This window comes from Eulemur rufifrons, chromosome 19, assembly GCF_041146395.1.
Source record: "Eulemur rufifrons isolate Redbay chromosome 19, OSU_ERuf_1, whole genome shotgun sequence".
NCBI lineage: Eukaryota > Metazoa > Chordata > Mammalia > Primates > Lemuridae > Eulemur > Eulemur rufifrons.
Window position 1 is genome coordinate 43,985,297 of NC_091001.1, and position 27,328 is coordinate 44,012,624.

General features: G+C 39.7%; 1 protein-coding gene across 1 annotated transcript; it reads left to right on the top strand.

Annotated features, from left to right (window-relative positions):
* Positions 1–547: 547 nt before the first annotated feature.
* Positions 548–26,603, top strand: MRPS5 (mitochondrial ribosomal protein S5). Its single transcript, XM_069494331.1, has 12 exons — positions 548–767; positions 4,236–4,316; positions 8,605–8,742; positions 12,452–12,577; positions 14,273–14,506; positions 16,219–16,253; positions 17,920–18,010; positions 20,365–20,411; positions 20,883–20,940; positions 21,241–21,303; positions 24,712–24,848; positions 26,217–26,603. Exons 1-12 carry the CDS (start codon positions 710–712, stop codon positions 26,439–26,441), a joined length of 1,293 nt encoding a protein of 430 aa, XP_069350432.1. The 5' UTR covers positions 548–709; the 3' UTR covers positions 26,442–26,603.
* Positions 26,604–27,328: the final 725 nt, after the last annotated feature.

Consider the following 27,328-nt stretch of genomic DNA (forward strand, 5'->3'; position numbering starts at 1 on the left):
TACAAGACAGCCCTGTTGTTCCTCCTTCTCTGTTGCAGGTATATGGTTCATCTGGACAGGCAGAGATGGTATGAACCCAAGCCCGAGGTGAGTTAAAAAAAATAAATGAATAAAAAACCATGGCCTAGGCCTGAGATACGCATGTGTGACCAAACGACAGAATCTGAATGAACCCACAAATGCGTGTGAAATCCAAGATAATTTAAGTGCTTTATCTAATAAACCTCAGAGCTTTACTGGAGTTGGGTACAAGAAACTCCTCTACCCTCCTTGTCTGTCTTATTCACCCCTTGGATCCTCATTGCACTGGGTCCCTTTCCGCGCACGTCTGCACGTCGCAAGGGTCCGCAGCGTCAGCTCAGGTAACTCCGAGGTCACCCCTCCCAAGGACCTCCTCGATGCCCCACGCCAGCCTCCAGGTTGATATGGCCGGTTCCCCGCTCCGCTCTCGGGCGAAAACCTCGGGAGCTAGCCCCGCCCCCGGGTCCTAACGCGAGGACCCCCGCGGGGCTGTCCGCAGCTGCGCCGGACTCAACCTACCTTGTGGCCTGTTCCGGCAACCCCTACCCCGGCCTGGCGTGCGGTGTGGCCCTCGGGTCTCGAGAATTCAACCGCAGGCCCATGCCCGCAGTTTGACCAGAAGCAGTCGCGGTAGGCGGTGGGGAAGGCGGCCCCGGTCAGATTGCCGAGACACTGCTCGCGCTCCAGCATGGCGGCGGCAGTGCGAGCTGCGGGCCGCTTCCCTGCGTTGTGCGGCGGGCCGGCGGGTGAGAGCCAGGATGCCGGGAGCTGGGGCTCTGAGCCGGGCGGCAGCGGGGGGCTCGCCCGGGGTCTGCAGCTGCCCGGACGGAGGGAAGCGAGGAGCCGCAGCCACTGGCTCAGCACGCCGGGCTCCTGTCCTGCCCGAGCCTGCTGTGTGACCTTGCGCGCGTCCTCTCCCTCTCTGGGTTAGGGAGCTCTTGTCTGTAAAGTGAGGGTGAACTGTACACCATTTACCAAGGTTCCTTTCAGCTTGCGAAACCGCTCCTACGTGCTCGGCTAAGAGGGGCGGGAATTGGCTGGCATCGCTTAACCGAGGAGAGCGACCCACAGGTTCATTAGTGATGTCGGCATGGGGTTCAAGGGAGAGGGCCGCCAGCGAGAAGCTGGAAAAGGAAAGAGCGGCCCTCCTGTTTGAGACCAATAGGATCAGCCACGATCATTTTAGATTCCCGGCAAATCGGTGGCCTTATTTAAAAAGACGGAGGGCTGGACTGTCTACTTTTGCTGTTATGGCCCTTCCTCTCTCCCCTTGTTGGTTGTGTGCAACCCGAGAAATGGCTTACCGGCTGTCCTCTAGCCTAACGTTTGCCTTTAGGAACCGCTTCGTTCCTTTGCCTTTGCCTTTTCTATTTGCAGTATTTTGCTGTTAAGTCCACAATCTGGCATTTGTAATTCCGAAGTCCAAAGACCCCCTAAAAACCGAAATTTTCTGTTTTGTAACTCATTTTGCTGCAAAATTTGACCTGAAATCATTTGGCGGAAAATCTGATGTGAACAGTCTTTTGTCCAGGTTTGTGACCATCTCCTCCTTCTTCAAGGCCCCACTCAAATAGCACCTAGCTGTTGTAGCTTTCCTTCATGAGCTCTTACTATATCTAGGGCCTTTTTAAAGTATTTTCGTCCGTTCATTAACAATGCCTCTATGAGGTAGATGTTGTTATTCCCATTTTATAGATGAGGGAACGAAGGCACACAGATTGAGAAACTTGCTCAAGGTTAGACTAGCAGGACTTTTCGTATTTTTCACTCATTCTGCCTGGCTCCAAAGCCTGCTTTTTGTTTGTTTGTAAACAGCATTATTGAGATATAATTCACATACCATACAGTTCACCCATTTTAAGTGTACAGTTCAGTGGTTTTTAGTATATTCACAGAGCTGTGCATACATCACCACAATGAATTTTAGAACATTTTCTTCACTCCAAAAAGCAAACCTGTACCTTTAAGCTATCACCACCTGACCCCACCCTCCATGCTCCCCCTGAGCCCCCAGCCCTAGGCAACCACTCCTCTACTTCCTATCACTATAGCTTGCCTGTTATGGACATTCTGGTGAAATAGAATAATGTAATATGTTGTCTTTTGTGACTGGCTTCTTTTACTTAGCATAATGTTGTCAGAGTTCATCTATGTTGTAGTCTGTATCAGTACTTCTTTCCTTATGGCTGAATAATATTCAATTGAATGACTACACCACATTTTGTTTATCCATTCATGGTTTGGCTTGCTTCCACCTTTCGGCTCTTATGTTTAATGTTGCCATAAACATTTGTATGCAGTGTTTTTGGGTGTACATACATTTTCTTTTCTCTGTGTATATACCTGGGAATGGAATTACTGGATCAAGTGGAACTCCACGTTTAACTTTTGAACTGTTTCCTAAAGTAACATTTTACATTGCTACCAACAGTGTATGAGGGCTCTGATTTCTACATATCCTTGCTAACGGTTGTTATTATCTGTCCTTTTGATTATAGCCATCCTAGTGGATGTGAAATGGTATCAATTTGTGGTTTTGATTTGCATTTCCCTTATAGATAATAAGCGTGTTCTCACATGCTTATTGGCCATTTATTTATCTATGTTCTTTGGAGAAATGTGTATTCAAATCTTTTGCCCATTTTTAAGTTGGGTTGTCCTTACTGTTGAATTGTAAGCATTCTTTATATTTTCAAAATACAAGTCCCTTATCAGATACATGATTTGCAAAAATTTTGTTTTGTCCTATGTGTTATCTTTTCACTTTCTTTTTTTTTTTTTGAGACAGAGTCTCACTCTGTTGCCCAGGCTAGAGTGAGTGCCGTGGCGTCAGCCTAGCTCACAGCAACCTCAAACTCCTGAGCTCAAGCGATCCTCCTGTCTCAGCCTCCCGAGTAGCTGGGACTACAGGCATGCACCACCATGCCAGGCTAATTTTTTCTATATATATTTTTAGCTGTCCATATAATTTGTTTCTATTTTTAGTAGAGATGGGGTCTCGCTCTTGCTCAGGCTGGTCTCGAACTCCTGAGCTCAAACGATCCGCCCACCTCGGCCTCCCAGAGTGCTAGGATTACAGGCGTGAGCCACCACGCCCGGCCCTCTTTTCACTTTCTTGATGGTGTTTTTTGAAGTGCACAAGTTTTAAATTTTGATGAAGTCTGACTTAATGTTTTTTCTTTTTGTTTCTGTGGATTTTGGTACCTTATCTAAGAAACCATTGCTAAATCCAAGGTCAGGATGATTTACCCCTATGTTTTCTTCTAAGAGTTTTATAGTTTTAGCTCTTACCTTTATATCTTTGTTCCATTTCACATTAATTTTTATATATAGTGTGAGGTAGGGCTCCAACTTCTTTCTTTTGTGTGTTGATATCCAGTTGTCCAGTACCATCCTAGCACCATTTATTGACAATGTTATTACTTCCCCATTGAGTGGTCTTGGTGCCCCTGTCAAAAATCACTTGCCCATAAATGCTGTCAGAACCTGTTCATTGTGTGAAGGGGTACACAGTACAGGCAGAGCCTGGTGCTGTGAGGGCTCCAGAGGAAAGGGGGAGCACTGTGAAATCAGAGAGGCTTCACTGAGAGTTAATGTTTCAGACAAACCAGGAGAGCCTGGTAGGGACACCGAAGTGTGCAAGAGCAGAGTGGGTTCAAGACCAACTGTAGGTCTGGCATGGCCAGAGGGAGGGTGGACAGGAGAGAGAGAGGTGGGCATGAGGCCGGTGTGGAACCTTGGGGCAGCCCTGTAGGCTGTGCTGAGTAGTTTTGACTTTGTTCTGCAGGCAATAGGGAGGCAAAGAATAATACATCAGGACTGCGAAGTGACCAGACCTGTTATTTTAGAAAGGAGGTGAATTAGAGGGGGAGAGATTGAACGTGGGGACCTATTTGGAGACTTGTTACCTGGGGCTGAGTGACAATAAGGCCTGAACAGAGAAGGGGCAGTGAGGCCATAGGAGAGGGTACAGCTGATAGTGGATCAATTTTTGAGGAGACTCTGTAGGGCCTGCTAACTGGTTGGATGTGAGGGTGAAGGGAGGTGAGGTGTGATGTGATGTCATCTACGTGGCAAGTGGTCATGGAGCCCAGAAATTACTCATTCACTTGTCTTAGTTCTTTTATTCTATAGATGTAAATATTCTGTAGGTGTTCCTGTTTAAAATGTTCCTTTTCATGTAGAAATGTATCTTTTTTTTTTTTTTTTTGCAGTTCATTTATGGTCCAGGCAGCTTTCCCTAAATGCCTTTCCAGCAGCTTCCATTTTGGCATTGAAGACTGCTCTCAGTAATGGTAAGATTCATTTATCTAACTACCTTTTCTCATAAGATTTAATGTTAGAGTAGTTTCTGTAGTTTTTTTTTTTTTTTTAATTTTTTATTTTTTTAGAGAGGGGGTCTCCCTCTGTCACCCAGGCTGGGGTGTGGTGGCACGATCATAGCTCACTACAAGCCTCTACAGCTTTGAACTCCTGGGTTTTAGCCCAGGGATCCTGGGCTAGGGATCCTCCTGCCTTAGCCTCCCAAGTAGCTGGGTTATAGGCATGTGCCACCATGCCTGACTAGTTTCTGTAGTTTTTAACAATGTAAATGAATGAAGCACATTCTTTATAATGGAAATTCATAAGGTCTCAAGAGTATTTTTTGAATTTTTTATGATTGCAATTGTTATAGCTCAAGACTTTAAAAAGTAATAGCTAAATAATTATTATTGAGTGATTACTGTGTATTAATTAGGCTTCAAGCATATTATAGTGGTTAATCCTCATACCAGTTTTTGGTTTTTTTTTTTTTTGGAGACAGGTTCTCTTTCTGTCACCTAGGCTGGAGTACAGTGGCGTGATCATACCTCACTGCAGTCTTGAGCTCCTGGGTATGTTCCACCACACCCAGCTAATTTTTTTTTGGTATAGACAGGGTTTCACTGTGTTGCCCAGACAGGTCTTGAACTCCTGGCCTCAAGTGATCCTGCTGCATCGCCCTCCCAAAGTGTTGGGATTACAAGTGTGAGCCACCACACCTGGCTCTTCACACCAGTTTTTATGAAGGAGTTATTATTTCTATTTTATACATGGTAGAGAGAGTCTCTGAGAGGCTAAGTGACTTGTTCAAGATCACACAGCCTGTAAATGGCAGGGCTGGGACCTGAGCTGTCTGGATACCGCGGTGTCTTCTTGTATGTAACACAGGCCTTTCACTGCCATAGGACAGGCCATCTCTTTAGTCACTGTCTAGGAAGGAAGCCAATCCAGGCTGAGCCCATGTTGTACTTGTGATCTGTTGAATCTTGCTTTTCCCACAGGGACTATGGTTAGGACAGAATTGAAATCTCGTATTGAGTGCGAGGCTTTACTTTTAGTCTTATTCCCTTTCCTTGTCTTAACTGCACCTATGAGATACTTTCCACCTTGGTTGAGAGGTCCTGCAGAGGAATCTGGCAGACCTGGGCTCTTCCCTTTACTTATCTGTTCGCTTGTTGATTGGTTGATTCATTCATTCATAAACTACTTCCTTTGCCCTTACCTGTGAGCCAGGCAGTGTCCCTTACCTGAGCTGATGTGGGGCCTGGAGAAGGCTTCTGTGAGGAAAGCCAGAGAGGAGCACTCTTGGCTGAGGGAGTAGCCCCGGAGAAGGCCCTGGGTGGGGAGAGCACAGAGCGGACTGCTGGAATGACAGCAGAATTCTCTGCTCTGCCACTTCCTGTCTTTGCAGCCAGGTACAAACATCACTCCTTGGAGCCTTGGTTTCCTCATCTATAGATTAGGGATAGTAGTCTTTACTTTGAATTGTTGTATTGTTTTTTAAAATATTGAACTTCTGAAGAATACAAAATGGTTTATATCTTTTTTTTTTTTTTTTGAGACAGTGTCTTGCTCTGTTGCCCGGGCTAGAGTGCCGTGGCATCAGCCTAGCTCACAGCAACCTCAAACTCCTGGGCTCAAGCGATCCTCCTGCCTCAGCCTCCCGGGTAGCTGGGACTACAGGCATGTGCCACCATGCCCGGCTAATTTTTTCTATTTTTAGTTGTTTGGCTCATTTCTTTCTATTTATAGTAGAGACAGAGTCTCGCTCTTGCTCAGGCTCAGGCTGGTCTCAGACTCCTGAGCTCAAACGATCTGCCCGCCTCGGCCTCCCAGAGTGCTAGGATTACAGGTGTGAGCCACTGCGCCTGGCCTAAAAAAAAGGTTTATATCTTAAAACCAATTCTCTTTCCTGCCCCTCCCCATCATCCAGTGACACTTTCAATTCTTTCAGTTTTCTTCTGGTTGTATTTCCAAATATGTTGTATATATTTTCTTTTATTAGCATTGTTATCTAATTAAAAAGTTAACTCTTACTCCGTTGTCCCTATGTTCTCCTGATACAGTTACAAGCACAATTTTGTTTGAATCTCTGGGCAGTGTTTTCATTATTAAGGTTATATATATATTCACAGCTGAGTTAGGTAGTATTCTATCATTACATTTTCCTACAATATTTTCTTTTTCCCAGAATTAATAATTGCCTTGTTTTTAAAATACTGCTTAGTTTCCTTAGTACCTATTACTATATTTTTCTAAATGCTGCAACAGGTTGGTTAGAAACATAGCAATAATTGTTATAAAACCTCTCATACACATCACTGGTTACTGGTTTGATTTAATAGAAGAAACTTAAATTAGAAGGAAGAAGTTCATGGTGAAAACTGTTAAAACCTGAAATGAAACCCTTGAGGGCAGACTTTGTGTCTTTGAAGAAACCCACATGAGGGGTCTTCCTGGGCTTAGCCCGATTTGAACTCAAGGAGCCAGAGACTTCATGGTCTGACATTAATAATTCAAAGGCTCAGAGCAAAAATGATAGTTGTTCATGGATGGGTGATAATCTGTAACTGAGTGATTTAACACAAGCTGCTGCCATCTCCTCTTTTAAAAATCACATTTTAAAGTCAGTTGTAGCAACAGTGTATTAAAAGTAACTATTTCTAAACTCTGAAGTCAGTTTCTTTCTACTTTTGATAATTGGACCTTTTTAGGTTAAGTACAGTATTATCTGTGAATAGTATTTCAGTCTTTTGAAAAAGATTAAAGAATTCTAAATCTGATAGTGATTTTTATACTTCTTGAAGTATATCAAAGATTATAATGTTAAACAATGCAAGATTAAATTAGTATCAAATAAGATATTTTGTTCAAAATTAAGGAGCATACAAGAAAAGCTAAAATGTGTCCTAGATAAGGGGATTTGGAATGACAGTGGAAGTCCTGAATATATTTAAAATGAAAAGCCAGTATTTTCTATCTACTTTTTATTGACTGATTCTTTATGTGAGCTCATGGGTCTAGAGTAGCCTCAGTTTGTCACCTGAGGTTGGCCTCCATGCAGTTGAGTAATTAATATGGAATTGGAATTGGTGTTTAAATCCCATCTTCTAACTAGTCTTGTGACTTTTGGCAAGTCCCGAACCTCGTAGGCCTAAGTTTCTTATTTTGTAAAATGAAAAGTTTGGATTAAGTGATCTTTAGTGATTAAAAGGAGATTACTCCTTTATTTTTTAGTGTCTGTGTGCAGTGGAGATACTTTAATAGGTTACTGCAACCATTTAATATTGCTTTTCTCACTTGTGCTTAACCAAATTCTTATTGCCATTTGGGGTCATTTCTAGTGTGTGGCCCTGTGTGGTGATGAAGCAGCTGTTACTATTGTCTTCATAACTTTGCATAGACTTGAAAATGGCTGTTTTCACTCTTTGGTTTTCCATTTTTCAAGCCCAATGCCCTTAAATAACCTTTTTTCTTTCAAAGGCTGTTTTAATTAATTCCCTTCATCACTTGTCCTGTAGTCATTAGCCTCTCGATTGAAATGCAAAGCTCAAGAGTGTTTGCCCTGTTTTTGTCAGCAGTATTCCCATTTCCTCTCATCCGCTGATTCTTCTCACCCTGCCCTCTCCCAGACACCACCATCCCGTGGGATTGATCAAATGGCTGCCTCTAAGACATGTCTGTTTAAAAACGTTTTCATATGGTGAAAAAAATTCCAAAAAATATAGAAAAGTAAATCCCTCGTATCCAATATTCAATGTGTCAGTTTTCTTCCTAAAGACGCCGTTATTAGCAGTTTCTTGCATATACTTCTGGAGTTAGTCTATACAATAAATATATTCACAGCCCCCTCCTTGTTTTTGAAACATGAAGAGTAGGCTAATCTACATGCTGTCCCGTACCTGCTCTGACTGGGTTAGTTACAGGTCTTTCTAGATCAGTCCATTGCCTGGCTGCGTACAGCAGAGGGCACCATTTGCCCAGAGTAGACTGCTGAACTCAGGCTGGAAGATGCAGCACAGAAACCCTGGTTTGGACAGATCTACTTCTTTAGACAGCTGTGTCCATTGTGTGGATCAACTATAACTTCTCCAACTAGGGCGGGCATTTAAGTTGTTATCGATCAAAAATTTTGTTTCATTTTCTAAAGAAAGACTCTTTTCAAAGTCTGATTCTTAAAAGTGACATTTTTATTAGTAACGATTATTTGGCGGTGGCAGTGTTTGTCCACAGCCAGGAAGCATCTAACTCAAACTTTTATTCCTACCTATCTGCCTACAGGCCCTTTGTCATCGTTGGCAACCAGAGACAACCGTCGGTACACCAGCTTGAGCCACGCGCTGCAGACACAGTGCTGTGTTTCTTCTCCCAGTAACTTCGTGGGCCAGCAGTATAGACTGTATAGTTTCTTCACTAAATGTACGTTGAATGACCACAGTTAACACTTTAGTGATGAGTTATGATGTATATTAAAATAAAAATGTTCCTTAATGTGTCTCCTAGAATTATCTCACATGGTACCAGTTGTACTTATACTTTAGGGAGCACTACTTTACTTTAATCCCCTCATTTAGGGCATCTAAGGCCTAAAGGGTGTTGATTCATGGCTTAGATCCCCTGCTGTATTCTAGGTTTATACCAAGAATACACACGTTTTCAGTTGTGCCTCAGTTGAGGATTTAGAATATCTAATCAGGAAAAGTTAATTTTAAGGAATTATTATTCTCCAGTGCTATTCTTATTTGTCATGGTGTTTGGAAGAGTTTAATCTGAACTGAAATTAGCTCCTCAGATGATAAATGGCAATTGAATTCACAATTCAGCATTAGGCAGATTAAAAGAAATTAGGATTATAAAGGTAATTAATGATTAGTTTAGAATATTAAGTAAATATAGGAAACTCAAAAAGGAGAAAATCACCTGCATTCCTCCTACTATGAAAAACTAGGTTTGCTGACTTTTTCATGCAACAGTATATTGCACATTTTCCCCTAGGCTTCTCCAGTGCAAGGTTATGACCCTAGAGTACTTCTTTGCGTGGAGACAAATCACTTGAATTTGGAGTAACTAGGCCATTTGTGTAGCAATGCAGAAAAGAGGATCAGGTGATGGGGGATTAAGTAACGTAGGCTTAGTTATGCCTGCAGATTTAGGTGCAGTGAAAAGAGAGGTGGATAGAGTTGGGGCCTGAAGAGTCTCTTCCCTCAGTGCCCATAGCCCCAATTTTTTCTAAGAGTTTTGTATTCCAAAAATATAAAATATATTTTAGAGGCCATACTAAATTTACAGGTCTTGGGGATTTTTATTTTTTAACAGTTCTTTCCCTGTTCTAAAAAGCCTTTCCTCTAACTTTTCTTGTTCTAGAGGTGCCCCTTATCCTCTGAGACCCCTCCCTTCATGGATGTCCCACACCTGCCTCTGACTCTCTCCATTAGCCTATGTTCATCTTCAATTATATGACTCAGTTCCCTTGTGAGTTTATTGCTCCCAAGTCATATTGAGATTAGCTCCAATGGGGCGAACTCAGTTGAAACTAGACTGGGGCTAGTTTTTGCTGCTTTAGTAGGAAATAGTCTTTTATTTTCTAAATCTCTAAGAAATAAAAAGACACAATTTTTCAAAACTCATTAAGATTTCCTGAGAATATTTAACATTGTACTTGTAAACTTATCTCTTTGCTATAGAGGGTCTACCATTTAAATCCCTTCTATTCAAATTTAGTGTTCCTTAGCATGATTAAGAGAGTGGTAATAACTCAGTACACCAAACTGGACACTATGGATTTTATGTGTATGTTGTGTGCATATATGTAAAAGATGAACCTTATTTTTTAAAACTATGATAGTTGACAGGTGTATATATTAGCCTACCTGTTACTTACACTCTTCCAGAAAATAACAGAAAGAGTTGAAACAGTAAATCTATTCTAACTAGCCTTTTTTGGTTTATTAGAATCTTAGACCTGATGTAAAAATAGTAAAATCTCTGTTAAAAACTTAATTCAACTTGCCGTCATTCAGAAATCACGTTCATGAATAACATTTAAGAATATGGGAAAAGGCTCACAATGTAATATTAAATAAAAAGATAAGATACAATATTGTACATTTATATAATTTCAGTGAAACAGTTTAAAACAAACATATGTACTCCTGTATGCATGCATGTATAAGGAAAAAGGCAGAATATACGTTCTGATCTAATAGTGGTAATGGGAGTATAATTATATTCTATTTCCCAGATTTTTAAAGATAACTTTTATAATCTGAAAATGGATTAAAACATTTTAAATTGCATAATGGTATTCAAAAGTTGGCCAATAACTTGCTGTCTTTTTCAAATGTAGTTAGAAATTTTATTTTCCTCTTATAATATGTAAAAAAAAAAAAAGAGCTAAACTCTTAATTCAGTCTTTTACAGTTTTGTCTCAATGTCAGGTTCTTTTTAAAATTGAGTCTCTTAGTTTTTTTTTTTTTTTTTTTTTTGAGATAGGGTCTTGTTCTGTCACCTAGGCTAGAGTGCCATGGTGTCAACCTAGCTTACAGCAACCTCAAACTCCTGGGCTCAAATGATCCTCCTGCCTCAGCCTCCTGAGTAGCTGGGACCACCAGCTAGTAGGTTTGCACTACCATGCCTGGCTGATTTCTTCTATTTTTAGTAGAGACAAGGTCTTGCTCTTGCTCAGGCTGGTCTCAAACTCCCAACCTCAAGCGATCCTCCTGCCTTGGTCTAGGATCCCTTTTAGTCTTAATGAGTAATTTACTTCTGATCCTAAGTGAAGGAAACAGTAATTGATGACCTTTTAGTATGCCTCCATTACAAGTGAACTTTCAAGTTTTCAGTGGCATTTATACGTACCAAAGCAGTTTTGAGGCAATCAAATCTTTAATGAGAGTGTAGTTTGAGGTTGTTACTTTTATTTTGAAACTGTGGTCCTTTTAAGTGAATTGATGTTGGCCTAAAATTTGAACTTAATCCTTTGTTCTGATCAGGGCTGTACAAAGCAGCATGTGATGTAGAATCTTACTTTTCTGAGCTCCACTTATGAAGACCAGCTGTAATATGTGTGTTTTGAAAAAGTGAATATAAAGCATTTAAAAATACTATAAATCTAAAAATTTTCCCTTTTTATTTTATCTACCTGGAGGATCAAGGTAAGGTCTTTTAGGAAGCAACAATGTAGAATTTTTAACCCCTTAAGGTTCATAAGAAGAGAATGAAGGTACTCATTTGTCTTCTTAAATATGTTTAGTAATTCAGGCATGTAGATATATATGTATCTTAGATTTTTGACTAATACAGTATTTGTGTCACTCTGATTCTTTATTAAATAAATTTATAAGGAACAATTGATTTTATAACCATAGATTCTGTTCCAGATATATGGGTTCAGATTGAAGTGTTGATTTTTTTTTTTTTTTTTTGAGACAGAGTCTCGCTCTGTTGCCCAGGCTAGAGTGAGTGCCGTGGCGTCAGCCTAGCTCACAGCAACCTCAAACTCCTGGGCTCAAGCAATCCACCTACCTCAGCCTCCCGAGTAGCTGGAACTACAGGCATGCGCCACCATGCTCGGCTAATTTTTTCTATATATATTTTTAGTTGTCCAGCTAATTTCTTTCTATATTTTTTTAGTAGAGACGGGATCTCGCTCTTGCTCAGGCTGGTCTCGAACTCCTGAGCTCAAACGATCCACCCGCTTCGGCCTCCCAGAGTGCTAGGATTACAGGTGTGAGCCATCGCACCTGGACTGAAGTGTTGATTCTTATTTGGACTAAGAAACTTGCATTTAGGAAGGATAGTTGATTATCTTACTGGTTATAGTGGAGGCAAGAGGACAGGGAAGAGATCTATGTCATAATTGATAAATGTCAAGGGAAAAAACCTCCTAGTAAATAACTGGGATTTAAATGTTGGCTGTCTTTTGTGGGGGAAAGTAACAGAATTGTCTCCTTTTTGGCTTTCTAAATGTACCTATGTGATATATACAAAGAATGATTTAATTTTGCTTTTATTACCATAGTGATATGAGTAAACCTGGCTGCTTCTGGACTTCTTATTCAATAGGAGACCGTAGATCATTACTTGAAAACTACAGAGTTAAAAAAATAAAAACCCTGTTTCATTACAGTGACAGCAGATGAGCTATGGAAAGGTGCTCTAGCAGAGAGTGGTGCTGGAGCAAGAAAAGGAAGAGGCAAAAGAACTAAGAAAAGGAGAAGAAAGGATTTGAACAGGGGTCAGATCATTGGTGAAGGTAAACTTATTTAAAAAAACAGCTAAAATGCTTTTTAAACTTTTCCCCCCAGGTTTTATAGGTATTTTACAAACTGGAAGGATCAAAACATATGGTTTTAGAATTTAACCAAGTAACTTCCTCATTGCTCCAGAATTCAAGGGGAGGAAAATCCCATAGAAAGGGATTCGTTCATTCAGTTATTCATTCAACAATCACTGAATATCCCTGTGTGGCATCTCTTATAACAGTCCCTGCCCTCAAAGAGCTTACAATTCAGTGAAAGAAGATAAAATAAATGGAGAGTTGGCAAATTTTCTTTGCAAAGGGAAGATAGTAAATATTTTCAGCTTTGCAAGTTAAGTGGTCTGTTTTGCAGCTAATCAACTCTAACGTTGTAGCACAAAAACAGCCATAGACAATACATAATTGAATGGGCATAATTGTGTTCCAGTAAAACCTTATTTACAAAAACATTGGTGGGCTAGATTTGGCCTGTGGGCCTTAGTTTGCTGACCCCTAGAACACATGATTGTTTATACTCATGCTTTTTTTTTTTTTTTTTTTTTGAGACAGAGTCTCACTCTGTTGGCCAGGCTAGAGTGAGTGCCGTGGCATCAGCCTAGCTCACAGCAACCTCAAACTCCTGAGCTCAAGCGATCCTCCTGTCTCAGCCTCCCGAGTAGCTGGGACTACAGGCATGCGCTACCATGCCCGGCTAATTTTTTCTATATATATTTTTAGCTGTCCATATAATTTCTTTCTATTTTTAGTAGAGGTGGGGTCTCGCTCTTGCTCAGGCTGGTCTCGAACTCCTGAGCTCAAAGGATCCGCCCACCTCGGCCTCCCAGAGTGCTAGGATTACAGGCGTGAGCCACCGCGCCCGGCCTATACTCATGCTTTTTGAAGAATATAAATAGTGCAGTGTACTTAAATTAGTCCATTTTGTACTGTGGTTGCTGACAGATCATTTTTGATAGTAATAACCTTTCAGGAATAAAGAAAACACCTTGCACCGCACTTCTAGCATCATATGTGTACTTGCATGTTTTTCTTTAAACTTACCTTGTATCTTAGTTTATTTTTTAACACTTTTTAAATAAGAATCACATATGAATGAATACCTTCTCAGTAAAAAAATGCAAAGATTCTAGAGAAACCTAAAGTCCCCCTTGATGCCCCCCTTCTGTCTCCCCTAGTGCCATTGTCTTCCTGAGGAAACTACTAGTCTCATATCATAGGGTCCATGCTGTCTTATAATTTGCTTTTGTCACTCAGTAATAGATCTTGGAAATCATTCTATATCAGAAGCTAGAGAGCTACCTTGTTCTTTCAGTTTAGTGCAGAATGTTTTATATGTTGGATGTGCCATAGTGCATTTAACCATTCCACTACTGCTGGACATTTGGATTACTTGCAGTTTTTGCCTTTACAAATAACATTTCAGTGGACATCCTTATCCAAGCACACATGTGCTTTGTACCTGTCTGTGAGTGTTTCTCTAGGCAATACCATGAAGTGGAATTACTAGCTATCCGGGTATGTAAGTACATTTAAGATTTTGATAGTGGCAAGTGACCTGCCCAAGTGATGATATTAGCTTAAATTCCCACTAACAGTGTGTCGTCACCTGTACACACATTGCCTGGCATTTTAACACTTGAAAAATGAATGCTTTCTTAAAATTCTTACTTGTTTATATTGTTAAACCTTCAGGGCGTTCTGGTTTCCTGTGGCCTGGTCTGAATGTCCCTCTTATGAAAAATGGAGCAGTGCAGACCATTGCCCAAAGAAGCAAGGAAGAGCAGGAGAAGATAGAGGCTGACTTGATCCAGCAGAGAGAAGAGTGGGACCGGAAGAGGAAGATGAAGGTTAAACGGGAGCGAGGATGGAGCGGGAATTCGTGGGGCGGCATCAGTCTTGGCCCTCCTGACCCTGGTCCCAACGGAGGTAGCAGAGTCCTAGTTTTGCTTACCTTTGTGACAGAGAGAATACTTGTAGTTTAGAATTTCCTTAAAAGGATATTTATTTCTTTGTTTAGACTGCCTTTTTCCACAAAAGGTTGAGCATCACATTATTATCCCAACTGTATTTTATGGAATGTTAGAGGTCCATAATAATGAAGAAGTATTCCAATAGGCTGGAAAGCACTGGGTTCCTAGTGTCTTTATTAGGTGGCTTCTCAAAGCCTTAAATGTGATGTGCATTGTGAATCTATAGGATCTGCTTATAGGATGCAGTGTTTCCCAAACACAGTTGGCTGCAGGAGTACGTATAGAGCATTACGGCTTGGGGATGCTGTTTCAACAGTAGAAGTCAACAAATCAAATAGTTGTCATTAAACCTCATAAAAGCACACACGAAACAAAAGTTAATAATACTTAGGCCAAATTAGAAAACAAAATTTTTCCCCCTCTCCTGAACATGTAAAGAAGTAAAAATCATCGGAAAAACTTGTTCTTGCCAATGACTGGGAGAAGAGGAAATAGGCAAAAGTTTGGTTGCTTTCTTAAGAATTTTGACTTAAAGAGGAGGGGAGAGGTTGAGATGGAGCGATTCAGGCAAACATGCTTAGAACTGAGCAAAATGCTTTAGTTGAGGGATGCAGGTATGGGATGGAGAGAACAAAATTCAAGTCCCTAATGAGGGCCCAGATCCAGAGTCTAGATAAATGGGCTAACTTGCTGACAGAAGGAAGGGCAGGGTATAGATTCAGGTGAGCCTATATTGTTGGTAGTGGACAGGTGAGGGTGTTGTATGGTGTCTGGTGGCTGCAGTTCATGTGTAAGGAAGAGGTGGAGTCATCTGAAAATGAGATGAGGGCATTGATGAGCATTGGCCACCAGAATATTTCTTTATGAAATGGTAGCATATCTGGGACTGGCTTCAAAATTACCCAGTGGAGTGGGAATTGGGCAGAATTTAGAGGAAATAAGATTGGCTATGAGTTACTAAAGCTGACTGATGAATACATAAGCTTTCATTCTGCTGTGCTATAATATTTTTATATGATTGAAAATTTTTATATTTAAGGTTTAAAAAGAATAAAAGAACATAAAGACTTTGAATTGGCTGCTTAGTGAGCGGAGAGAGACCTAACTAAAAAAACATAAAAGGCCGACAGGCGGAGGTAGAACTTGATTGAATTGGAAACCATGACTTTTTAGTGGCTTCTGTGTGTGCTTTGCTTGGGCTTCTCTCCAGCTACATCCAGCAGGCCAAGTGCGGCTGCATTGCTGCGTTGATTCAGGCCAGGATAGGGGGGCAGAGCAAGAAAAGGGTGAGGAAGTTGGGGACATTGAAAAGATCTGGTGGAAATGATGGACTGTGGTGTCTTGATGGAGTGGGAGGGGCCGTGAAGATTGGAGGGGACTGGAAGGGACAGCAGTGACTGAGGGTCTGGAGGTGCTAAGGAGCCAGTAAGTGAGAGCGCTGGAGGGGGCGGAGGATGCAGTTGAGGAGATAAGTGACCGAGTTTATGAATCAGGGGCAGAGCAGTCTCTAGTGATGGGGGGCTGGGGTGTGGCCTTGAGAGTGGCACCAAAAGATCCGAGATTCTTTCTCACTTAAAAGTCTGTGATGGTGCTTGTGTTGAAAAATGTTTTCATGTGTTGATTATATAGACACATTTAATCTGTACATCTGTTATTTTCTCCCTACAGAAACATATGAGGATTTTGATACCAGGATACTTGAGGTAGGCTCGCTGAATTAAATACTCAATTAAGCCTTTGGATAGGTTGGGGTGGGTGGGGCAGGGATAGGGCAAGCAGAACTGTGAGGAAAAGCCTTTGATGCACGGCTGTTTCTGAGACGCAGAGCTGATTTGGGTAAGGAAATAGTGCAGCTTTAATTTCAGTTACTTCTTGTTGGGTCTCCTGACTGCTGCCCTTTTCGGGGGGTACCAGATCGAGATCTCATGACGAGGCAACTTCGGTAGTATTGTTAATTACAGAATTTGGAGATTAGGTTTAAATTTCCTCCTTTCTAAAACTAAAGTAGTGCTAGCAATCTATCCTTAAATTATAAATGAGCTGTATATAGCACTCATTTCAGGAAGCTGAGATTGGGAGGAGCCATGGGGCAGGGGTAGAAAGCTTAGAGGTGCAGTGAATATCCTGTTCTTAAAACTGAAGCCCGTATCAAGTAAACTGCAGTCACTTTCCAGAGCATTCTCTAAAATAGTCAACTTGCTTTTGAGCTTGCACTGCATACTTAATCAGTGTTAAGCACCGTATGGAATAATCATTTATTGAGTTTGTGATTGAGCCTCTCTGAATATGTATATTGTTTCTTCAATATCAATTGCATTAATAGAACTTAGAATTTGTTTATAAGTATTATGTCTTTGGTATACCAGCTTATAGCTTTTGAAATTTAATCCCTTTGAATTCTTATACATGTGGGTGATTTTCTGTAAGATTATCCATGGGAGTGGACTCAAGCTCGCTTTTATTTTAACCCCATTTTATGGGAAAGGGGCCACTATGAACCACAGAGCCAGCTGCCACATAAGGAGTTGTGTCAACAGTACATAGTTCCTGGCCTTTTAATTATGCCCCCACCAAAAAAAAAAATAGATTTTCCTATAGTTCAGAGTAAGTAGCTATTTCCAAATTGTCTGTTCTTACCTGAGCCTAATCCTTGGCATAGAGATTGAGCCCTATGCTAATTATTTCTATGCATTTCATCATTTCTAAGGTGCACATTTTTTCCTATTTTAACATCTCTTTTTTTCTTTCTGTGGTACATTCATTAAGATAGAGTATATTGTGGTTGGGTGCAGTGGCTCACACTGGTAATCCCAGCACTTTGGGAGGCCAAGGCAGGAGGATTGAGGCCAGGAGTTCAAGACCAGCCTGGGCAACATAGTTAGATCCCGTCTCTACAAAAAATAATAAAAAAATTAGCCAGGCATGGTGCGCTGATAGTCTCAGCTACTCAGGAGGCTGAGATGGGAGGATCGTTTAAGCCCAGGAATTCTAGATTACAGCGAGCTATGATTGGGCCACTGTACTCCAGCCTGGGAAACAGGGCAAGACCCTGTCTCTAAAAAAACAAAATAAATAAACAAAATAAAGATAAGATATATTGAGTTGTATAGTTTCAAATTCCTTTAAAGGTTATCAGTTGAACCTTCTAATAACCCTGTGAATAGGAAGAGAAAATCTTACTTCCATTTTATTCCTGAAGAAACAGTCCAGAGGGAGGTTTCATTTGAAATTTGTTGCTTGTGCTCACAGAGTTGGAGGATAATGTGCCTTTTTCACCACATGTGCATGTTTAAGGAAGGCAGGTCCCTCCAGTTCCCTACGTCAGAGTTTTCTTAAGGTGTAATATTTATGAGACATTTTGCCTTTTAGGTAAGAAATGTTTTCAATATGACAGCAAAAGAGGGAAGAAAGAAATCAGTCCGTGTCCTGGTTGCTGTGGGGAATGGAAAAGGAGCGGCAGGTGAATGGGACACAGGGATGCCTGCAGGGGGGTGGTGGCGGAGGCCAGGCTGTGCCGTGGAGGCCAGGAGTTCACGCTGCTGGCCAGACCTTTTCTGCTCATTAAAACTTTAAGTGATGTGGGCTCATAAACTCTGTAAACCCATGAAAGCCCTTAGAGAAAAAAGAAAGATAGATTTTTCTGCATCTACTTTTTCCTCAGGATATTTTGAAAGACTTAAGACATTATTGTATTATATATAATAGAGAAAAATTAAGAGGAAAAAACATTAGTAGTTCAGCAGTAGTAACAAAAACACTGGTTCAGCAGGGCCATGGTTATAAAAACAATGTAGCCATACAATGGTAATATTCTGTAGCCATTAAAGAATTATGGAAAATTACTTAGAAAATAATGCTAAGTTTTTAAAAAAAACTGCATATAAGACTGTATAATATATTCATTTTTGAGTTTTTTTCCCAATAGGCTCTAATCCATTATGATTTTTTAAAAAAATACGTTTATATGCAAACAAAAGACTGGAAGACTATACACTGAAAACGTTAATAGTGTTTACTCTAATTAGTAGGTTTGCTGATTATTTAAATTTTTTTCCTCATACTTTTCTTTAAAGTTTCAAGAGTGGACCTCTGGTTTTGAAATGTATACATGCATGCTGAAGGAAAAGAAAACTGGAAAACTGCCTAGTTAGCCCATACTGACACTTTCAAAACCAAAGTAATCCATATGAATAGTATGTTGTCAAAGGAAATCATATTTAATATTACTTTTGTATCTTTCCAGAAATTCTGTATTCATATTATCACCATAAATCTTTAAAAATGTCTACACAAAGGGATCATATTACAGCCATAATTTTACACCTTCCTTTTCTTGCTTAGTATTATAAGCAAAGATCTTCTATTAAAATAAGCAGATTCCCCCTCATTGTCTGTGCTGGTTGCATAGTGTTCCATTGTATGGATGATTTTTGTAACCTTTTGCCTATTGCTGAATATTTATGTTGTTTCCAATTTTTTGCTATTTATAAAAAACAATGAGCTTCTTTTGCATGTAATTTGTTGTACTTTTTTAAGTATATAAATAAATAGGGGAAATTTTTTACAAGTATATAAAAAGGAGAAATTGCTACCTTAAAGTGACATGCATTTTTAAATGTTGATAAGTATTACCAGATTGTGCTGCCAAAAGATTGCATCAGTTTATGTTCATCTGTACCATCATGTTTGCCAGCCAGCCCTGGTTATTATCAAACTTTGTTGATTGTCAGTATGAAACATATTTTTCAATTTTGGTTTGCATTTCTTTAATTATGAGATTTTGGGTGCCATTTTACATTTATTGGCAATTGTTATTTCCTTTTTGAGATCTGTCAGTTCATGTGCTTTGCCCATTTTTCAACTGGGTAATTATTCCTTTCTTTATTGATTGGTACAAGCTCTTTATAAGTTAAGGACATAAGCCCTTTGTCTATCGGATATTTTGACTTCGTTTTTAATTTTTTTCCACACAGTTATAAATTGACAGACGTTTTAAACCTTTCTATAGCAAATTTATCAGTCTTTTCTCACGGTTTTGTGTCTTCTTAGAAAGCCTTCATTTGAAGATTATTAATAAATTAATCCATATTTTCCTCTAGGACTTCCATGGTGTAATTTGTTTGTTTAAAGTAGGAATTAGAATCTATAGCTCCTTTTGTCTCAGGTCTCAGAAGTCTTATGTAGCTCATGGAGCAGTATTGTCTTATATTACTTCCCTGTGTATAATTTAAAAACAAAATACATTCCTCAGGCTAAATAATTAATAGTGGCAACAAATGAGGGGAGCATTTCTGTAACTTGTGATAAACCTCATTTGATGGGGTTAAGCATTCACAAACCAAAGCATCATTCATTTTATTTCCTGATTAATTGAAATCTGAATTCCATTTGAGGTTCCAGTGAAATCATGGTTTTTGTTTATAGCAATGTATAGTTTTTTTTACCCTTTTTGGTCATTTTTGCCTGTTTTCAAAAACATCCCAAATCATTTGCCATATTAATTTACAGCATAGTTTTTTTAAAAAAACTCAGGATATTTAGTTTTATCTAGAGATTTATAAAAGGTAACGTTATACATCTAACCTTAGATTTCATAAATATGTCCACATGTAGTATTTCTGGAATGCCTCAGAACAGATAAGCAAATCTCTGTAGCTTCATGCTTTGTCATTAATTTTGGATAGCAGGTTTTTTGTGGGTGGTAGAAAGATGAAGTACTATGAAATAGTAGGAGATGAAACTTGAAATGTGGTAAAAGCCACATTATGTGCCAAATTTATATCCCTTTTCATATTTTTGCTTTTTTATTTAAAGGTTTTGCCCTTGGGAAAGCCACTGAACGGATAGATGCTTTCAGAAAAGTACGTACAGTTTTTTCTTTGTTGACACTCAGTAAAAGATCAATAAGCTTTGTGTTAGACACTGTGGGAACCATAAAACAATAATAATTTGTTCCAGAATCTTCCCCTGAGTTCTGTTGTCAAAGGTTACTTATATCATAAAAAGCAGTTTCAGAAGTACTTGTGTTCTTCATCATTTTTATCAGATTTATGATTGCTTACCAAAATTATCAGACAGCTGTAGAAGTTTGAACACTGATAGAATGTTTGACGATAGTAAGAAATTATTGTTAATCTCTTTTTAGATGTGATAGTGTTGTTGTGGTTGTGGGTTTTTTTTAATAAGTCCTTATTTTTTAGAAGCATATACTAAAATTTTTGCATAAATGAAATTTTTTATAATAAATCATTTTATAAAAAGTATTTTTGAAATCCTTGAGAAAATGTAAATTTCAATAATAAATTTGAGAGAAATATTTTTCTTTCTTTTAGGCAAAGAATAAAGCAATTCACTATTTGCATTACATAGAACGATATGAAGACCATACGAGTGAGTATTAATCTTTCTTTTAAAATTTGCAGTATTACACTACTTAAAATATGTGTGGCAATATATCTCCATGAGTATTTTTATGTTTCTGTGTGTTACTACATTCTTACAAATATATAAAATATGAAAACAAACCTAATCTCCTGAGAAGGTTAGTAAAATGATTGAAATCAGAGTTTGTCATTCATTCTTGGTCAACGTATGCTGCCTGTTTAGGGTAGTATGGGTGGCTTTGTGATATTTGCAAGGTCACATTAAAGCCACACATCTAATTCTTGTGTTTATGTTTTTACCCTCCAGTATTCCATGATATTTCTTTAAGATATAAAAGGACATTTATCAAGATGAAGAAACAACCCAGAGGTAACTAAAATACTCTTAAAATTTGTAGAGGATAAAGCAGAGAAATTATAACAATTCCATTCTCTCATCTATTTTTGCCCATCTTTATTTGAACTCATCTTGAAAGCACCAAAATGGAAAGGCCTCAGTTAGACTTAAGAAGGATGAGGCTCCTGGGGAAATAAAGAAATAATCAAGCCACACAGGTTCCTGGGAGCACAGGCATGTTCTAGGAGTAATTTTAGGTGCAGAGAATACATTGTGAATAGGAAATAGCAATTGAGTGAGTAATAGGGTTTGTATGAGTAAGAACATTAGATCCTTCTACAAAATTCACTGATGCTGTTAAATGTTTCTATTCTTATAGCTTATTTAGTTCTAGTCATTTATTACTTGTTATCAAGTATCGAGGGACTATCTTCTGTGAGCCAGATGCTATGCTAAGCACTAGGGATGCAGTGGTGGCCCTTCCTGTCTCGTGGACAAGCAGGCAGGAAGGCGGGTTCAGGGTCGTAGGCTATGGCAGTCATGCCTGGTGGACTCTGGGTGTAGGATTCTTAAACATTCTAATTTGCATTTTGCCTATAGTTCTACAGTAAAAAATGGTTTTCTATGACTCTAGGTAAATAAATCTCAAAACCTTTGGGTCATAAGAGACAAAACATTATATTTAAAATTTTGTATCAAAATACTCATGCCACTCTGCAAGACCTATGGCTTGGAAATAAGAAAAAGAAATCAAATGCAGTACTAATTGTGTTAATGCACCAGAACATACCTTCTGCTTTAAAGCCATAACTAATCATTCATATGCCTGATAAAAAAACACGTATTTTGTCATTTGAAAAAGAGTTGAACACTTGGACATCAAGGTTTAGACCTGTGCTGTCCCATGTGGTAGCTACTAGCCAGCCTAGCTATGGAGCACTTAAAATGTGGGTATTGAGATCTGCTCCAAGTGTCAGATACACACCAGATTTCAAAGACTTAGCACGAAAACAAAAAGAATGTAAACTGTCTCAAAAATATTATTGTACTGATTATATTTTGAAATGATAATGTTTGGACATACTGGCTTAATAAAATATATTACTAAAATTAACTTTTTTCCAACTTGTAAAAATGCATCTATGAGAACATTTAAAATTACATGTATGGTTTCCATTCGTGGCTTGCATATTTACATTGGATAGTGTTGGTTTAGACACATTGATATCTGAATGATTTTTGAATGACTGCTATAATTTTAATTTAATTTCAGAAGTTACCTTTTTTTTTTTAAATCTTCCCTGTCTTCCAATCAAAGCTGCATTTTTCAGGCTTCTGTGTAGTCTAGACCATTACCTGTGTATTGGAGTTAAATACTCTGATTTTGAAGTTAAAACAGTGTGATACTCTATAGCTATTTCCTAAATACATGTACAAATAGGCATTTCTTAAACTATGTTCCTATGTATTACTCTTTCTATGATAGTAATGCATAGGAGGTAGTAATAGGTGTTACTCCAGAAAGGATGCCAAGTGGCAGAACTGGATTAGGGAAAGGCAAAAAAAAAGTGCATCTTTATGAATGTTGTGGTCTTTAATTTACTGCTATGCAATATGAATCTCCCAAGGGAAATAGAGAATGCAACGTTCCCAAACTCATTTAACCGTGGCACACTTCTACTTGGGCTGCAGGCTAGTAGTCAGTTCCATAGACACTGCTGCAAAGGGTTTCCCCCCAAAATATACACACGTTAATTTAACTTTTATCAGACAAGTGTTTTTTGACATATTCTCTGCCTGGAAGTGTTCACAAGCAAAGTACTGTTAAATATTAATAATTACCATAGAACTGTGACTGCTAGTATATAGATTTTTATGTATGTGCAAAACAATGACTGCCATTCATGGAGTGTTTCCTGTGGTCCAAGTGCTGTGTCTTATATGCACCTTCCCCTGGTGCTCACCAACAGCACTACTAAGTAGGTACTGTAGGGAGAGAGTCTTGCCGAGGGTCATCCAGTGAGCATTGGCACACTAGAGTCTACCCCCCAGGTCCTTCCAAAATCTGCCTTCCACCCCCTTTCGTGTGTACCTGTCTAGGTGTATATGCATCTGGACACATCTATACGTGGATGCTTTATGTTCACACATGAACACAAGTTCTATGTGTGGATAAGTCCACACAGAAAAGCAAAGAACCCCATTGTTACCTGTTGTTAGCTACCCTCTCAAGTCTGTGCTTCTTGCATGATCTGGCATAGTTATGGAGTCTACAGTTAATTGGTTCTTTCAGGTAGAAGGGATAGTTCTTTACCATGAGAAATCAGAAGCTAGAAAGCCAGTAATGTCCACCTTATTGAGTAGATCTTCTGCCTTAAAGCAGAAGAGGTGTGTGTGGAATTTCATGTCTGGCAAATAAAAATGTTAGAATGTAAACTAGGGGCCTTTAACTCTCCCTCGTGCCCACTAGCATTTGCCAGGTACTGATCTAGGTTCTGGGAACATAGTAGTGAACAAACAGTATCCTGCCTTTCATGGAGCCCATATTCTACTGAGGGGAAACATAGAATAAACAGGTTTCATCGATTGCCCGAGTGCCATAATCAGGAGGCTGCATTAGAGTCGGGGAGGAGGTGGAAGGGACAATGCCACCTTGAATAGTGTGGTCAAAGAAGGACTCTGAAGATGAGAAGGAGACAAGGGGACAGAGCTGGGAGAACATTCCAAGCTGAGGGAAACCCCACATGCAAAGTCCTTGAGGTGGGAAAGCCAACGCGAGGAGGGTGCATCTCCAGATGAGGGCAGGGTTCAGGCATGAGGGGCTTTGTAGGGTGTGGAGGTGTTTATTATTTATTTTATTTTAATTCAGAGAACAGTGGGAAATGAAGGGCTTTAAATGGGGAGCGATGTGTTTGGTTTATGTTTTTAAAACTCTTCTGGAGAATGGATTACAGGTGGACAAGAGTAGGGCAAGTGGCTGAAGGGGACACCATCCAAGATTTAGAGGCCAGCAAGGAGAGAGATGGACGGGCCAGTAGCCAGAGGGAAATCCAGGACCAAAGCCAGAGAAGAGTTTTCCCAGGAGGAGGGAGTGGACCCTCTGCTCCAAGGAGGGTGAAAACAGATGTGTCCCTTGGCCCTAGTTAACAAGGGTGTGGGGGTGCCAAGAATTTTCAGGCATCTCTGTTAATCTTCATAGCAGCCCTGGGTTTTTTCCTCCACTGCGTTTAAGAGATTTATATACATATAAATCTCTTTAATCCCTTATAGCATCCCATTTAAATAAGTGTCATCATGGAAGTTAAGTTGTCAAGGGTCACCCGACTGGGAAGTGGTGAAGCCAGAAGCCAACCAGTTCCCCCAAACCCATGCCAAAGCCATGGGAAAGCCGGCAGGGTGGCTGCAGCAGGCTTGTTTCACTTGGTTTTCCCCCTTTTCTAGGTTATGGCCTCCACTGCCACAGGGCCATCATCACCATCTGCCGGCTCATTGGCATCAAAGACATGTATGCCAAGGTCTCTGGGTCCGTCAACATGGTCAACCTCACCAAGGGCCTCTTCCGTGGGCTCTCCCAGCAGGTAACCCTTCCCCAGGGTCTGCAACAGAAGTTCTAGTTTGTATTTCGTTGTGTGCATTGACACCACGATGCCATGGGGCCTGCTGGAGATGCTCTCCCGGGGCCACCCGAGGACTCGGGCATTCTTTGCTATCTCTGGCTGCATCAGGTTAGTCAAATCCACTGAAGAGTTAGTTAATGAAAATTACCTTTTAAAAAAGTACTTCATGGATTTTTTTAAGTTTCAAAATTCAGTATTTTAATAAGCCAGTAATTACAGCCCATGTTTTATTATGAAAAGAATACATTATTTAGTGTGCCACTCAAAAAGAAAAAAAATCACCAATTTAAGTGACACAGCTTTGATTATAAGATAAACCTATTTAAATTATTTTCTTTGTTTATGAAACAGCTCATCTCTTTTCTAATTCCAAACATATATAGAATTACAATAGTACAAGGCAGCCATGAAGTCTGGGATCATGGGGTTGGACATTCCAGGTATTTTAATACACTATAAATAAACCATCTACTAAATTTATTTGCCTGTTTGTAGACCTCCATGGCCACCCTCTATCATCAATCCCCACAGCCCTCTCCCTAGCTCATGACCAGTCTTGTCAGTATCACCCCCACCCAGCCCCAGTTGTTTTAAACCAAATCTCAGACTTTATTTGTTTCATCCATAAATCTTTCAGTATGTAGTTCTAAAAGATAAGGACTAAAAAATACCCTATAATACTATTATCATAACTAAAAAATTAGTAACTCATATTATCAGATATCCAGTGTTCATACAAATGTATCTGTCAGATTTTTTAAAAATTATTTTTTTACACAATTTGAATCAGGTTGCAAAAAAGGTCAATACATTGTAAGTTTTTGTGTCTTTTAAGTCTCTTAATCTGTAGGTTCCCCTCTTTCTTTTTTTGTTTTCTTGTGATTTTTTTGTTTAAGAAACCAGTTTGTTTATCTTACATTGTTTCCCAGTCTGGTCCTAACTTAAAACCTGTGGGGTCCTTAATGTCTTCTATCCCCTGTATTTCCTGTGAATTGGCAGTTAGATCTAAGGGCTTGATGAGATTCTAGTTCAATTTTTGGCATAGTTTGGCAAGTAATTAGGAGGGTTTGGAAAGCAAGAGGCCAGGGCCCTTCCCTCCATCCCAGTTTGGGGTGGGGAGATGGGCTGAGATGGCTCCACCAATGACAGGTCACCGTAGTTTAGCCATAAAACACATTACCCAGGATCAACTGAAATGGTATTTCAGTTCCCTCACGCTGCTGTACATGTTTTTACATGACTTCCCTCTGGCTTATAGAAGTTCCTGCTCTTTAAGTTCAGATGTACTTCATAGACCTAACCTGTTCTTCTCAATTTGATCTTGCCCAGGAAACCCATCAACAGCTGGCTGATAAGAAGGGTCTCCATGTTGTAGAATTCCGGGAGGAATGTGGTCCTCTGCCCATTGTGGTTGCCTCCCCCCAGGGAGCCTTGAGAAAGGATCCAGAGCCGGAGGATGAGGTTCCAGACGTCAAACTGGACTGGGAAGAAGTGAAGGCTGCACAGGGCATGAAGCACTCTGTGTGGGCAGGTTTAAAGAGAGCCGCCACGTAACCTCTCTGGCTTTGTACAGCCAGTCCCTGGTGCGCTTCAGCACCTAGGAGAGAGACTCAACCCCTCACACCTTGGGATGTTGCCCTTTTTTGGGAGGGTGGGGGTGGGGTATAAAACCTTATCTCCTCTGTTTACAAATAAATAATTATAGCTTTCATTTATTGCGCACATGGTATATGCCAGTCAATATGATAAGAACTTTACATACATATCTCAGTTCAAGACTACTTTAAATATTCATTTAAACTAGCAAAAGTACAGCTAATAGTCTGACCCAGTCAAAAATAACATGCATAATAATAATTGCTATAATAATTATAGCTAATACGTATTTACTCATTCATCCAAAATGAACATTATTAACTTCATTTTACAGAGCAGTTAAGTAACTTGACTACACTGAGGAACTGCCAAACCATTTTCCACAGTGGCTGCACCATTTTACATTCCCATTAGTAGTGCACAAGGTTTCTCCACGTGCTTGCCAGTACTTGTTCTGTCTTTTGATTATAGCCATCCTAGTGGGTATGAAAGTATGAAGTAGTACTTCATTGTGGTTTTGACTAGCATTTCCCTACTGGCTAATGATGTTAAACATCTTTTCATGCGCTTATTGGCCATTTGTATATGTTTTCTGGAAAAATGTCTACTCAGATTCTTTGCACATTTTAAAAATTGGGTTATTTGTATTGAGGTAGTTGTTTATATGTTCTAGATACAAGCCCCCTATCAGATACATGATTTGTAAAAGTTTTCTCCCATTCCGTGAAATACATTATTATTTTCTTATTTCTTTGAATAGCTTTTCAGCTCCACCCACATTCTCCTTCTGGAACACTGATGACACAAATGTTAAATCTTTTATATTATAGTCCCACAAGTCCCTG

Excerpts from the sequence above, each read along its gene's own strand:
- MRPS5 (XM_069494331.1), top strand. The coding sequence starts at position 710 with ATGGCGGCGGCAGTGCGAGCTGCGGGCCGCTTCCCTGCGTTGTGCGGC. Across the intron at positions 8,743-12,451 it reads GTATAGTTTCTTCACTAAAT|TGACAGCAGATGAGCTATGG; the intron begins GTACGTTGAATG and ends GTTTCATTACAG. Across the intron at positions 12,578-14,272 it reads GGGTCAGATCATTGGTGAAG|GGCGTTCTGGTTTCCTGTGG; the intron begins GTAAACTTATTT and ends TTAAACCTTCAG.